The 14,258-nt window shown below is 47.7% G+C and overlaps 1 protein-coding gene across 3 annotated transcripts in view; it reads right to left on the reverse strand.

Annotated features, from left to right (window-relative positions):
- Positions 1–549: 549 nt before the first annotated feature.
- The window catches only part of Flnb (filamin B), a 142,633-nt gene continuing 128,924 nt past the window's right edge, over positions 550–14,258 (reverse strand). For all 3 annotated transcript variants that reach the window (XM_041662691.1, XM_041662690.1, XM_041662689.1), the window contains 5 exons: positions 13,078–13,210; positions 9,557–9,733; positions 5,326–5,544; positions 2,997–3,200; positions 550–1,759 (listed from right to left, as the gene is read on the reverse strand). In XM_041662691.1, coding sequence (XP_041518625.1) covers positions 1,572–1,759; positions 2,997–3,200; positions 5,326–5,544; positions 9,557–9,733; positions 13,078–13,210 — 921 coding nt within the window. In that variant the 3' untranslated portion in view covers positions 550–1,571. The remainder of the gene's footprint in view (positions 1,760–2,996; positions 3,201–5,325; positions 5,545–9,556; positions 9,734–13,077; positions 13,211–14,258) is intronic.

The raw sequence follows: 14,258 nt of genomic DNA on the forward strand, positions 1-14,258 counted from the left end.
TGATGAGTCATCAGCAATCACTTTTCCTGGCACGGACAGGGACGAGGGAGGGGCAGATGGTGGCACTCATTACTGTGTCTAAGGCAGTGGAGGTATGTGACGGGTTGAAAAACATTTCTGAGATAGCAGATTCATGGGTATTAGGCAAGAAGATTTCTTAAAATCCATAGTTTCCACCTGGCTTTTCGAGACAGGGTTTCTCTAGCTCCTGAGCTTTTCTTAGAACTAGCTCTTGTAGATTAGGTTGGCTTTACACTCACAGAGATCTGCCTGCCTCTGCCAACTGAGTACTGGGATTAAAGGTGTGCACCACCACCACCTGGCTCTACCTGGGTTTTGTATCTAGGACTCCAAAGAAGTCAAGTTGGTAACATGGCCCATGTACCCTCTTGAGTCCCCTTGACTCTCACGCTGGCTCTGGCTTCTAAGGAAAAGACAGCCCTTTGCTTGCAAGAAAAGATATGCCCATTGTCAAATCACATTGCCCGCACTGACAGGAGAGGGGAGAGGCTGATTGCAAAGATTCTAAGAATGACAGGGAGCTACATATGCAGCAAACATTTTATTTAATAAGTTATAAGATACACTTTCCAGTTGGCATTTGATTCCAGTTTGGTCTCCCTGTCTATTATGCCTGTGTCCTTTCACATCCGGCTTCAGCTGCTCCAGTTCCTGACAGGTGGCTTTTACCACCCACACCTCTCCAGCTGCCGTGTCTTGGTGCAGGATACTCGCTTCACCCCGGCCACATCCATGACAACATCCACAACACCCCGTTTTTGTTGTTAACATTTGCTCCCACCATTTGGCAGCCTGGTGATGCTTCCCACAGCCTTTAAAGAGACCTCAGGTGAGGCCACATCTTAGTGTCTTGGTCCTTAAGGCTTCTCATGGGTCATAACAGTGGTACCCACCCCTTCCAGCTTTTGCAGAGGGGCCCGGCAGTAGCTTATCAGTGGCCTCTGCCATTTAGCAGAAGTCATGGACTCTGAGGGCAGCTGGCAGTGGCCTTGCATCTGGCTATGACTACATGCCATCAAGGCTGTTTATAAAGCAGAAGGCAGGGGCAGAATTCCAAAAATGGGGTATAGGGTTGTTCTGCATGCCTCTTGCACCTGAGTTGGCTTTGGGATGAAGTCAAAGGGACCAGGGCCCGTGAGGGAGCGCAGAGATGGAATGTGATCTGGGTTAGACGTCTTATTGTCATCTAGTCTTGAGGGAATTGGGTTGGAAGGGTCTTTGGCAAGGGTCCCCCCTTCTGCAATGACATTCTTGTTTGGCAAATGCTTGAGTAGATCAGGAGCTTAGGGGAGCCAGTCAGTCTTGCCCTGGTCTTAGACCTTTGAACTCAAGAGTCTTGATTTGGAGTACTCTGCACTTTCTTGTACCCAGTTTGGTTTCTTATGATGTCCCACATGTCCTCAAGAGTCAAGTCTAGGGCACTAAAGGCACTTGGAATGAAGGGGTAAGGTTTGGGGGTGGGGTTTCAGGCCCACCAGCAGGCTGAGGACATTGTAAAAAAATGAATTGCAAACTAGCAACAAAAGCAACTGGAAGGATTCCTCCAGGATTTAAGGTACAGTGACGTGAAAGGGGCTACCAGGGATGTGTTCTTCCCCCCACTTCACAGCCAGAACGTAGTCTCCTCTCTCTTTGACAACGTATGTGACATTGTATTGTTGGTTGCCTACATGTTTCATGGAGACCTCTTCACAGGGGGTGGTGGGCCCATGGACCCCGATCAACAGCATGTTGGACCCTAGGGGAAGAGAAAGTTGTTATTGACCAATGAGTCAGGCAAATCAGAGAGAGTACGGGAGGGTTGTGACTCACAAAGGTAGAGAGGCCAGGATTCCTGGCTGAGCTGGGGTGATGACACCATAGTCCTCTGACAGGTGGCAAAGCATCACCATTACCAGTAAGACACAGCCTGATTTGGATTCCGACACCAGCTCTGACACCCTCTACCCTGCCCCTGGCTTTGGTGACCTTAGACATGAAACATCTCTCTACCTAAGTTACAAATCAGGAAGGCCACTAACTGCCTCTTTGTGTGTGTGTGTGTGGGGGGGGGGGGCATTCCAGACAGGATTGCTCTCTGTTGCCCTGACTGTCCTGGAACTCACTCTGTAGACCAGGCTGGCCTCAAAGTCAGAGGGTCCACCTGTGTGTGCCACCATGCCCAGCTTTGCCAGCCGCTTCTTAAAGCTTCTGGATATCACAGAAGTGACTGAGTTGAACCCTTAGCACATAGGGCTACAGCGCTGCCAGCTGTTGGGTTCTTTTGTTTTTGAAAGACCTTAAAGAAAGAATTATGATTCTCACTTGGGAAAAGAAACTGACTTCTAGGAGATTCCGTTAGCCCACCCAAGGCAAGTGGCTAGAGAGCTTTATGAATGAACAAAGTGACAGCTAGATTTCCAGCCCAGGTATGCTGGGTGCCAGAGCCAGGCCTATCAAAACACAAGGAAATGTTCAGTTTTAAAGATTTACTTATTTTATGTGCATTGGTATTTTGCCTGCCTGTATGTCTGTGTGAGGGTGTGAGATCCCCTGGAACTGGAGTTACAGTCATGAGCTGTCATGTGGATGGCGGGAATTAAACCCGGGTCCTCCAGAAGAGCAGCCAGTGCTCTTAATCACTGAGTCATCTCTCCAGTCCAAATCAATTTTAAGCCATGATTAAAGCAACTGGAGTCAGAGAAAGGGGTTAAGTGGCCAATTTAGTTTGCTCATCTGAAACGGGGACACTACCATCTTCCATTTGTCTGAAATGGGGACATTACTGTCTTCCATTATGTCTTGGTGAAAGAATCAAGAGGCAAAAGAAAGGAAAATCAGCTAAGAATATTAAGTACAGAAGGGCACAGGAAGAAACATGGTTATTTGTAAGTACGGGAGATCACGAAAGATCCTAGTGGATACACTGAAGAGGTGAGTGAGGATGTCTATACTACCCCCAGGGTAGCCCTTCCCAGCAGACCCGTAACGCCTACCGGCTTTGCTGCAATCCACCAGGAAAGAACTCTTCTGGCCCACGAAGGCCTTTGAGAGCCCTGCCCCTTTGGAGGTCACCTTGCTGGCATCTGAGGATGACTTGGGGATGGCGCTATAGCAGGTTTCCGTTGAGGACCTGGTCACTGACTCCACCAAGATGGATGAGGTCTCGTTGGCGGAGCCTGGGCCGACAAGACGCTGGCCTAGAGCACGGGAAAGGCATGAATGGTCAGACTAATGCGTGTCTATGTGGGGTGTGGTCCTGTCAGCCAGCAGCCAAGTATATCTCTTGCAAAAGCCCTAAAAAGCTCCCGTACCTCGATACAAAACAACTCCATCAGCATCTCACATCTGTATATATATTATGGGGCAAGGGTTCAAATCTAGGTCCTCATGCATGTTAGGTAAGCAATCTACCACCATCCACACCCCTAATAAATTTTGGATTTTGTTGCTTTTTTTCTTTTGGACAGGCTCTCACTTAGCCAAGGCTGTTCTCAAACGCCGGATCTTCCACTGGTTTGAGATTCCAGGAGTATACTCCCATGCCTGGCCCCAGCCCTTGCACTAACACTTTTTAACACACAGGGTCTTACTAAATATCACAGGCTGGCCTCAAACTTACAATCTGCCTGCCTCAGCTTTCCGTGGTGGATCACAGGTATATACCACCAAGCTATGTCCTCTAGATCCTTGGGGTCTTACCCAGACAACTAGAATCTGGTTTGCTGGGCAAATGGACCAGGTTCAGCAAAGGCTGACATGGTTGAGTAATTCCTCCATAGAATAAAGACCCAGTAGCACTCACCTCTTGTTGTTTCTGTGGAATACTCATACATTGCAGTATAAACGGCTGGGAGAACAGAGGTTGAGTCTGAGCATGAGAGGATGGCTTTCCTTTCTGGGTTTTTTTAAATCCTACCATGAGCCCACGCCACTTGTGTAACAGGGAATCGGGCCATACATGGTGAGCACCCTGAGTTTTACTGTTTGGTATTTATTTTAATGTTTCTGGAGAAGGTAGGCGTTATAGAATTCTTTTATTTTATTATGCGGAAGGTGAAGATTAAAAACGAGGCTCCAACTAAGCCAAGTGCACGCCGCCATTCAAATGTGTAAATATGCCTTCTTTTCTGCCAGAGACAGAAAACCACCTAGCACTGTTTCTTTACTTCTTCTCTCTCACCCTCAAACGGCATTTTCCCAAGGTGGAACATACTGGATTCAGATATAATATTTTTTTAGGTTTTTAAAAAAAGGCTTATTGATTTAATGCGTACGTGACTGTGTGAGCTTATGTGCACCCATGCGTGTGCAAGTACCTATGCAGGTCAGAGGCCAGGATTGAATTTTCTGAACTAGAGGTACAGGTGTTGTCAGCTGCTGTGGATGACGGGATTCCAGCCTAGGCCCGTCAGGGGCAATTTATGCTTGTAATCGCTGAGTCACCTCTCTAGCCCACACACCATTTCCCTTCCTTCCTTCCTTCCTTCCTTTCTTTCTTGAGTTTTAAAACAAGCTCACTGAAGAGCGTTCTTAGGAAGGCTCTCGCTTTTGACTTATCATAGGCAAAAAAAAAAAAAAGGTTCCATTTTTCCATGCTGGATACTAAAGAACAGAGTTCCTTACTGTTCTCTGCAGAACCCCTGGGCAATAGAGCACAGGACTGTCACTTCTGCACTGTGAGAACAAACTTAAAAAATTCTCCAAAAAGCGACAAAAATAACAGAAGATGGCAGGCTTCCCTACTGCGGCCCTACTCGCTCCACAGTCCTGGGGCCAGTATTCTCGCTCTCTTTTATTTTTACCACGACAAGCTACTAGTTTCAATTTATCTGCTTTATAAGTTCCGTCCCCTCTCTAAATTCAAGAGTATTCAATACAAAAGTCCACACATTATCACAGAATTCATATGTATTTAGAGAGCCCTCGAAATCAACTCTGTTCCTGACCCTTTGAGGCAACGCTGAATTTATAGCTCTATCAGACGAAAGGAGGACTGAAGAGCAGGGTCTGCTGAGATTCTGAGACCCTCACAGCTCTCGTGAATACTGTCCCCCACGGTCGTAGTTCTGTCAGTTACCATGTTATGGCTTCAGAGGAAGCAATTCCTTTTCCTTCAAGGCTCATATTGATACCTGGAAGGAAAATGCTTCTGCCCCAGTGCTCACAGAGCTGGGCAGTATATCCACTACCCACGTACCATTTCTTTACATTCAGGATTAGCTGTGGACTCAACATAAACCACCTGCAGCTGTTACTACTGGTGATTGGACAAGACCCGCTCTGCAGGACAGAAGAACAAAACCCAAAGTGGCTTGTCATTACCTGTCACCTTGGCCTTGAATGGACTGCGTAAGATGTGGTTGGGCCCGCCATATTTGACACTAATCAGGTAGTTTCCAGGGGCCATGGGAGTGTACATGACTTTGTACCCTTCTGGGGTTTCTTGGCAATCCATTTTGACCTTGGATGGGCCTTCGATGGTGACAGAGAGTGTCCCTGGGCCTGCCTGAGTGGTGTTGATGAAGAATTCTGATTGGATACCTGGGAGAGAGGAAGTGGGACATACGGACGGTTTGTAGGGAGAAGGGGGAGTAACACAATGGTGAGACACACACACACACACACACACACACACTAGTTGCTTGCTGTGGCATCATGGGAAACAGGTGGCCCTGGAGCTCTGAGTTCCTGGCACAAAGAAACACAGGCTGTGGAGGTACAGCCCCCTTGCCCAGGCTAGGTCAAAAGTGTGGCTGACATTTTGCCCTCTAGCACCAACTGCTTGGACAACACTATTGTCTCTGGGAATGTGGCTGAGAGGGAAACCCGAGTTGTCACTGTGAGGCTGAAGTGCTGTCCCAGGCAACAGAGCCTAGCTTTGCTTCTAGGGGAAACCATTTTCCTCTGGGTAGATGGGGTTGAGGAAGCCCAGTCTCTCTTCCCTTTCTGTTCATCCTAGACACTGGGCTGAATCCTGGGGCTGGTGCCTAGAGCTGTCAGCTCACTTTCTTTGCCATGAATATCAGCAATAAGAGAAGGAACTAATATAAACAGCAATTCTACTGACTGAGCACGACACCAGACCCCAGGCCATATGCCACTCTGCAAGCCTAACACTCTATCATAGTGTTTCTTACTCCACATGGTGTTCAGGCCATGTGTAACTCAAGGTGCGTCACCAGAAAGTGATGTGCTGTATCCAAGCTTCCTGTGTAGAACTATGGGTCTAGGCCCAAGAAGTCACTATATGCTTGGGGGGAGAGGCAGATGGGAGAATGGACGGGAGACTGACACGCAGAACAACTGCCACATATACCCTATTTGCAGCCTTGAGACATCTGACCTCTCAGATATCCTGTGACAAAAGAGGTCAACTAATGACGCAGCTTGGGTCCCCGCTTTATCCCCTGTACCTGTAGCCTCCTTCCAGTCCAGAGGGGCAGTGGAAGCAGCAGGGGTGCCAGACACCAGCTCCTGTGCACTAGAAGCCCTTTAGGGGGTGCTCTAGTGCAACATCCTCCAGCAGCATTGTACCCCTGCCAGAGACTCAGACGCCAACCCAGCTGGGAAATATTTTGGTTTAACTACAGTTCCTGGGCCAGAGAAAGAATTATTGTTCTGGCTATCAATAAGACAAAGGAGCTGCTATGGTGTGACCCCCAAACATGAGCCAGCTGTTTCTGGAACTTTCCTGAAGCTGCTGTCCCAAAGTCTCCCTACTGTCCCACCTTGACTCTGCCTCGGAGTTAATAAGTACATTGGAGAAGCCCCTCCCCCAGTCTCCAGCAGCTGCTGTGGAGGTTGGGGGTGGTGTGGAAGCGGGCCATGAGCCACAAAGGGGCATGTGTCCAGGAAGAGGCTGTAAGATGGTGAGAACAAAAGCATTGGAAGTTGAAAAGACTCGACTGTCCCGGAGAGAAGCACTGTCCTTTTAGTCAATCAAGAGCCCAAAAAGGCAGTGATGAAGCAGAGAAGGGGGAACTTAGGAGTTAAAGTCAAGAACTAAGCTGAGCAGTTGTGGTGCACTCGGGAGGCAGAGGCAGGCTGGCCAGCCTGGTCTACAGAGCAATTTCCAGGACAGGCTCCAAAGTTGTACAGAGAAACCTGGTCTCGAAAAACCAAAAAGAAAACGTCAAGAACTACCAAGTGTTTACTTCCTCTAACAGACGGGGCAAGCCTATGAGGCAGCTTTATGACCCACCTGCCACCATTTTGCCCATCCACTGCTGGGGCTTAGCAGAACGACTTAGATATGCTATCTAACCATTTTATTGCTAAGGGACTGGCCCAAGAGAAGACAGGAGAGAAAATCTCACATGCAGATATATGTCAACATCTACTCCAGCTATGACCAATATGTGATGTGATACCCAAACCATCTTTGTACATGGTGGTGGTTCTACCCATCCCCATGCTGATCCTCATGGCTGCTCCAAGGAGTCCCAAACACTGTGGGCCAACTCCAGGCCTCTGTCTGAAGCCTGGCCACAAACATAGGACTTCTTGCTTTTCTCCAGTCAGGACATGAGAAAAGCTGGCCACACAGATCTTATTTTTTTTTTGATAGGATTTCTCTCTGTGGCCCAGGTTGGGCTCAAACTCAGATACCACCCTGCCTCTCCTTCCTGAGCGTTGGGATTAAAGGCATGCACCACCACGGCCTGGCCTCGCAGATCCTTTTTTGAAAGTTCTCTTCATGCTGCATCCTCTCTGGATAGATATTTGGGGAAAGCCTTGGGGGCAGGCAGGACAGGAAAACAAGATGCCCACTCTATGAACAGAGCTAACACTGATGAAGGGTGGAAAGCGGATAACCTCTGGGCCTTTACTCTGGCTGTTTGGGACTCTTTGGAGCAGCCATGAGGATCAGCATGGGGATGGCTGGGAGCTTTTCTATAAGACCAGCTCTTTGGCAGTCACACTGCTAGGGACAGCCTGACATCTGAGCTCCAGAAGGGTGAGAAATACCAAGAGGAAGTAGTGGAAGGCTGTGACAGCAGCAGCCAACAAGGGATTGGATGGCCCTCGGCTGTAATGGCAGGCTCCGAGGCTGCTGTGGGCAAGGCCTAGGCTTGCTGTCTGCTCTACTGCCAAGAGGGGCCCACAGGTATGACCGCCTGGAAACCATGCTGGGCATCTATCTAGAGGGTAGGCGTTCTGGTTTAGGACACCCCACAAAGTTGGCTGGGGTGCAGTATGTGCCTGTACAGTCAGGAGCTCAGGGCTCAGACTTTAAGATCACAGACTTGGGGCTTACCCCCCGCCCCGTGCTATGAGCTCCCAGCTGAGTGGCACCAGAGAGTGCTGGATCACTTCCTTTTCTCCTCCCAATCTGCAAAGCAGATCTCATCCAAGGGCAAGATACTGGCTCAGAGTGAAGTCGGGAGTCAGGCTGGGAGTGCCAAGGGCATCTGGCAGGAGCAACGCCACTGAGGGGGTGGCTTTTATGGAGGACACTGCTTTGGCGAGACTACTTGGAAGCACACCCGTCTATCGGCCACTCCTAACTTGGGCAGGGCTCCTCTACCACTTACGAAGAAACTCACTCCAGGACTGGTTTGCTGTTACCATAGCAAACCATCCCCCAGTGCAAGGGGAAAACACTCTGTTCTGTCCCAACTCACAGCACGGCAGGGGGTGGGAAGACCAAGGGGGCATTGAAAAACCAGGATCTTCCCAAGAAGCCCCAAGTGACAGCAAAAATAAGCGGTGTCCTATTGAATCCACACTGTGACCCTCCTTCACAGATGCTAACAAGGACAGAGTCCTTATTATCACTAATGCTGATGTGATGAACAGAGCTGAGGTCTATTTCAAGCTGACCACGTAAGTAAGTGGCTTTTGGTTCAAGCTATGAAAGTCAATCAGCAAGATCACACAGATCTTTCAGATGTTCAGTGAAGAAGTGAGTTATCCTTGCAGTGAGGTAACTTCATTAAAGCTGAACGGGGAATGAGTCTGTCAAGGAATCAACCATCTGGCCAACTGGCCACTCAGCACCATGTCAGTTCAGGGACAGGCAGCAAGGGAGAGAGCCTCTGTGACCTGGTGACTAGTGAGCAATGTTCACACCTGCAGGAGGAGGGAGGACAGGTCCAGGGAGCGGCTGCGAGAGGGCCATAAAGCGAGGCCTGCTGCACCCTGTCAGCCCTTCCGCTGCATTTGTAGTGAGTAGATACAAGGACACAGGCTATGTGAGAGCTTAGGCTGCTTCAGTGTCTGTCTGTCTGTCTATAGGCCTAGGAGCTGCACCATGAATGCTGTACAAAAAAATCCTCCACATTAATGATACTAGGTTGTCACCATCCTGCCCCCAAGGCCGAGGAACTTGTGGAAGAAAGACATCTGGTCTACAACAAACAGTAATGATTGTGATGATACAGGCCTTGCTCTGGGTTCATCCTGGCTCAAACAGTGGTCTCCCAAGTCCACCAAAGCATGTGTACCTGCATTTTCCCAAGGACTGAACCCAGAAGGCCTCCAGGGGCTGAAGATGTCTACCCCAGCTTTGCCCTACAGCTTCTCGAGTAACAAGAAGAGCAGGGTTTCTTACCTGTGGTGCCCCCCTCGAGTCCAGCACCATAGGCTGACACCAGAGCAGGATTCCCTGCTTGGCCAGGCTCTCCAACACGCACTTTGAAAGGGCTCCCAACCACGTGGCTGCCATTGAACTTGACATCAATTGTGTGGATGCCGTTCTCATGGGGGATGAAGCGAACGGCATATTTATCTAGGAGAAGAGACACAAGGTAAACGTAGGTGGTAAGCAGCCTGGAGTTAAAAGGGAGGACACAGCACTACAAGACAACCTGAGCCGGCCAGTGTTGAATCATTTAAAGACACTGTTCTTCTGGGGACCTGGCAGCTAACTCACAGGTTAAGGTCAGCTAGATTTATTTGTGTCTCCTTAGTCAGTCCTTTGGGAGATGTTCTGAATCTCCAATTCAACATTCACCAGAACACTCCGGCCCCTGCTTCACAATCTGCTATGAAAATAATCTGCTCACTTCTCAATACAGTTCCAATCGGTATTAAGGTTCTCTAATTACGTTCAAGGCAAGCAACTGTCAGCAATAGAAACAGCCAGACTTTTCTGATTTGGGTGACAACGTGTGTCAAGGTCATCTGTCAACAGATGAGTGAGTACCTAGGCTGGCCTTGCATGGTATACCCTGTGGTTTCTCTGCTCATTAGTCCCTGCTTCCTTGAACATTTTATCTCCTTTAGGACCTGTGGCCATTAAAGCTTTACCCCAAACCCTCTTTTGTTTCTCTAGTACTCTCCACAAAGGAATGCTCTAGACTGAGCTACCTACCCCTATCTCTCAGTATTGCACTTCCCCAAGCATTTCCCAGCTGGGTGCCCACGTCCTCCCCTAAAGCCAAAATGTTTCAGGGGAAATGAACCCCACCCTGATGTCCAGATGTGGTCTTTAACAGGATGGGGAAAATTCTTTCCCCAAGGTAAATCAATTCATTTCTTGACCTATAGGAAGTGACTCAGGAATGGGCGTGTGTCCCAGCTCACTGAGACAGTTGGAGAGGCCTGCTAGAGACTTACAGAGTTCTTGCATCTTGGGACTTCTGAAAATGAGTCCTGAGAAGATGTCTCTTGGCTGATATGGTTTAAAATGAAACAGCACAAAAAAGGAAAGAAGCCTTGAAGCCAAGGAAGAGTAAGGACACATTGGGCCTGATGCCACCCGATAGAATGCACTGGGGAGCCCGAGGCAGGAATGTATTGGGTGTTACTCTGGGATATATGAGCTCCAGGCCAGCCTTGGGTACACAGAGAGGCTGACTCAAAAAATAAAGCAAAGCAAAACAAAACAACAAATAGTCTTTGAGGCCTTGGAGAGAACACCCATTAATGATTGTTAAAACCTACCACAGACTCCAAACTTGGCAGTTAGAAGAGTAACTGGGCCTCATTATTACATGTGTTCGCTTGAGTTGGGTATCCTATAATTGTAATTGGTAACACCTCAACTGTGTAATGCCCAAAATGACCTTAGACACCACTGCATCTCAGAGACTGCCTGGGCCAAGGACAAACTTCACTTGCTGCTGAGCTCAATGCCCTGGACATCAAATAAACACCACCAGCTGGTTGACACTCCAAGTAAGAGAGAGACCCTGATTAACCCTTGCACACCCTCTAGCCAGCTATCCTCAGTACTGCTAACTACATGGGCACCTTTGTACCCGTGCATCCAGAACACGCCATCTGTGTGTGGGCCCTGGAGGCTAGAGGTTGACACTGGTGTCTTCTTCAGTGACTCTCCACCTCATGTTTTTGATTCAGGTTCTCTCACTGAACCTGGAGCTCACTCATGTAGTCAGACCGCCTGGCTAGGAAGCCTCTTGTACCAAACTCCCATCACAGCTGTGTGCCTGGCTGGACCAGCCACCCTCACACCCCATCACAGTTGTATGCTTGGCTGGATCAAATTCAGGTCCTTACGCTTGCACTTTACTGACTAAACCATCTCCCCAGTCCTTACATGTTCAGAATTCACTCTCAAAGCCAAGTAGCCACCAATCACCTTTGGCTGCTGCTTCATTCTGCTTTCTCAAGGGCAGCAGCTCACCACTTTGCCAGTTACACATCCTAACAGATTCTCTATGATGCAGCCAAATGTTAGCCATGATATGGGCAAGGCATCCCACTCCCAATATTTGTTTCAGGAGAGAAAAAAAGCTGTTGAAGGGCCCTAGCAAGCCTGGCAAACATGGCGCTCGTAGGCCTTACCCTTCCCCCTTCTCCTGCCTTGTAAACCACAGATTACATCCCTAAAACTAGCCATCAAGGTCTATTATCTTATTTGGTAAATATGTCTATTACCTATTTGGTAATAATTTCTTACGTCAGACTCATTTCCTGAGGATAAGTATCAAAGTCCAGCAATCAAAAGCCTGCTTTGGTTCACCTAATTAAAATGCCCAATCAAAATATACCACCACATCTTAGGCCATTCTAACGCGGATCTTCCTTTTTTTCTTTTCTTAAAAATTACACCAGTAAGGTCATTTGCTGCTGTTTTTCTGCCTGAGTCAGAAAGCAGCCACTTTATCTTTTCTTCCCTGCTTAATAAAGGATCTCTCTGTGGAAAAAAGGTATTTGAGTGTGGTTTGTGCATAATCCACGTCCAGGAGGAAGCCCCTGCTATGCAAGGGTGGGGGTAGGGGTGGCTCCTTCAGCTGGTCACTCATGCTCTGAATTTCCACCCTCATTGGATGCAGGTGAACACACAGCAAATGCCCAACAGCGGAGTGTGACATCAAAAACCATGCTGAATGAAGCTCTCCTGACCCTGCCAAATCAAAGTGTCCCACTCCTGCTCAGCCCTACCATCTGCTTCTTGGTTCTTCTATGGTATCACTTAGGGAAGTCTTCAATCTGCAGGTTTTTGCATCATTCTGACTAATTCTGGCCAGAACTAGTTGCTGATATATTTTAGTTTTATTATTATTTTTTATTTATTTTGAGATGGAGCTTTACTGTGTAGGCCAGGCTGGCCTTGAACTTGAAGTCCTCCTGCTTCAGTTTCTTGGATATTAAGATTATAGGTACGCATTAACATGAGCAGTGTTTTGAGAACAAGAGTTGTATATTTACTAGCTCTACCTTCCTGCCAAATCTCTAACGTACGATAAACGTTCATTGACAAAATGGCCTCTTTAAAGTTGACTGACATCAGAGAGCCCTATAAATCTGAGGGATCGGGCTCTGGAGACCTAGATTCTCATGGAGTAAGGTAAAATATCCTTACCCATGTTATAAAGTCAACAATATAATAAAACTGTATGATTTTGTTAAACTACAATTGCAAACTGTGATTATCGTGTAAAAGGAAACTGGTAAAGGTAACAAAATCAAGGAGACTTTGTTTAATGTCACATGAAAAGTCTCTGGGTGCCTGGCAACATGTCTACCCCATGTTATAAAGGACGTCTAGCGGCAGCAGAAAGAACTTGAAGACTCGCCAGCAGTATGGTAGCTGGAGAGGCCTGCCCTAGGAAGCTCTGCCAGAAACACTGATGCGGAGACCCCCGTGCCAGCCCTGATACTTACCGGGCTCTAGTTCAGATACATGACATTCCTCCACGGCTCCTGAGGGGCTATGCACCTTTGCATCGATCTTTCCTTTTGCACCATTCAACCTTATAGCAAAGGATGCTGGCTGGTTAACTTTTAATCCTGATTCCTGAGAATTCAATAAATTAGACAGGTTATGGTAGCTGGTGTTCCTGCTCAGAAGCACACACTGACCCAAGGTAGGGCTCCAGGCGGGAATACTCTTCTGCGCAACACTTGGCAAGGAAACTGGGCTGCTTAGACGTCCACATTTCTAATAGTACACAGAAACACACACTGCACTCTTACACAGAAACATTCAGGGTGGGGAGAGGTTCTGAGACTGGAGACTTGAGAGATTCCAGTCCAAAACCACCAAGTCTGTCCCGCTAAATCATCATCACCCACCATCAGGATCCTTTTTAGGAACAGGTTTCACGACATGAGCCAGATGCTATGTCTGCCTTTTTTTGTTACTATTTTTCATGTCAAGCGCAGGAATGGGCAGCACTTTTGAAAACAATTCTAAAGGGCTACACATGTAAAGTAGGCTGCACTTTGCTTAACTACTTTTTCCTAGTAATAAAACAAAGTTGTTAACTCTGAGTCTCAATTTCCTTACTTTAAAATGGACAAACTAACTGGCCCGATTTCAGGGAACTGTTATGAAGAGCACATGAAATTATGATAAAGACTCAGCCAAAGGCCTGGCCCATACATGAGAAGGCTCCAAAAACCGTCAGCACAAAAAAAGCAATTCCAAAACATGTGGTGTGGTCTTTGTTCTTTTCTGGGTCGGCTTCACTTTCTTCCTGTCTTCAAAAGTATACCTTCTTGGAGGAGTGGCTTAGGTACTAGGTGCTTAAAATAAAGCAACCTTCTTTATTATGATTGCCCATACTTTCCAGGGAAGGGTTGCATGTTCCAGTTTTGACTTGGACTTGCTGGGACAGCCATTCCTCAGATGCAACAGGACTCACACTTAGTATGCAAAAGAGCATCCAGGAACACAAAGTGCAGATTCTAGACATACCGTAAGAAGGCTGAGCAATGGCCCAAGGACAATTATACAGTAGGTCCTAACAACACGGTGTCCCCTGGGTTCGTCCCTAGCTTCAGGCTGAAACATATCACTTAAAGTACTTCAAATTGTATGACAAAAAATGCAGTTTCTCTAG

The sequence above is a fragment of the Microtus oregoni genome, unplaced genomic scaffold, assembly GCF_018167655.1.
Source record: "Microtus oregoni isolate MIOR12 unplaced genomic scaffold, Mior012 000013F_ref0000133, whole genome shotgun sequence".
Lineage (NCBI taxonomy): Eukaryota > Metazoa > Chordata > Mammalia > Rodentia > Cricetidae > Microtus > Microtus oregoni.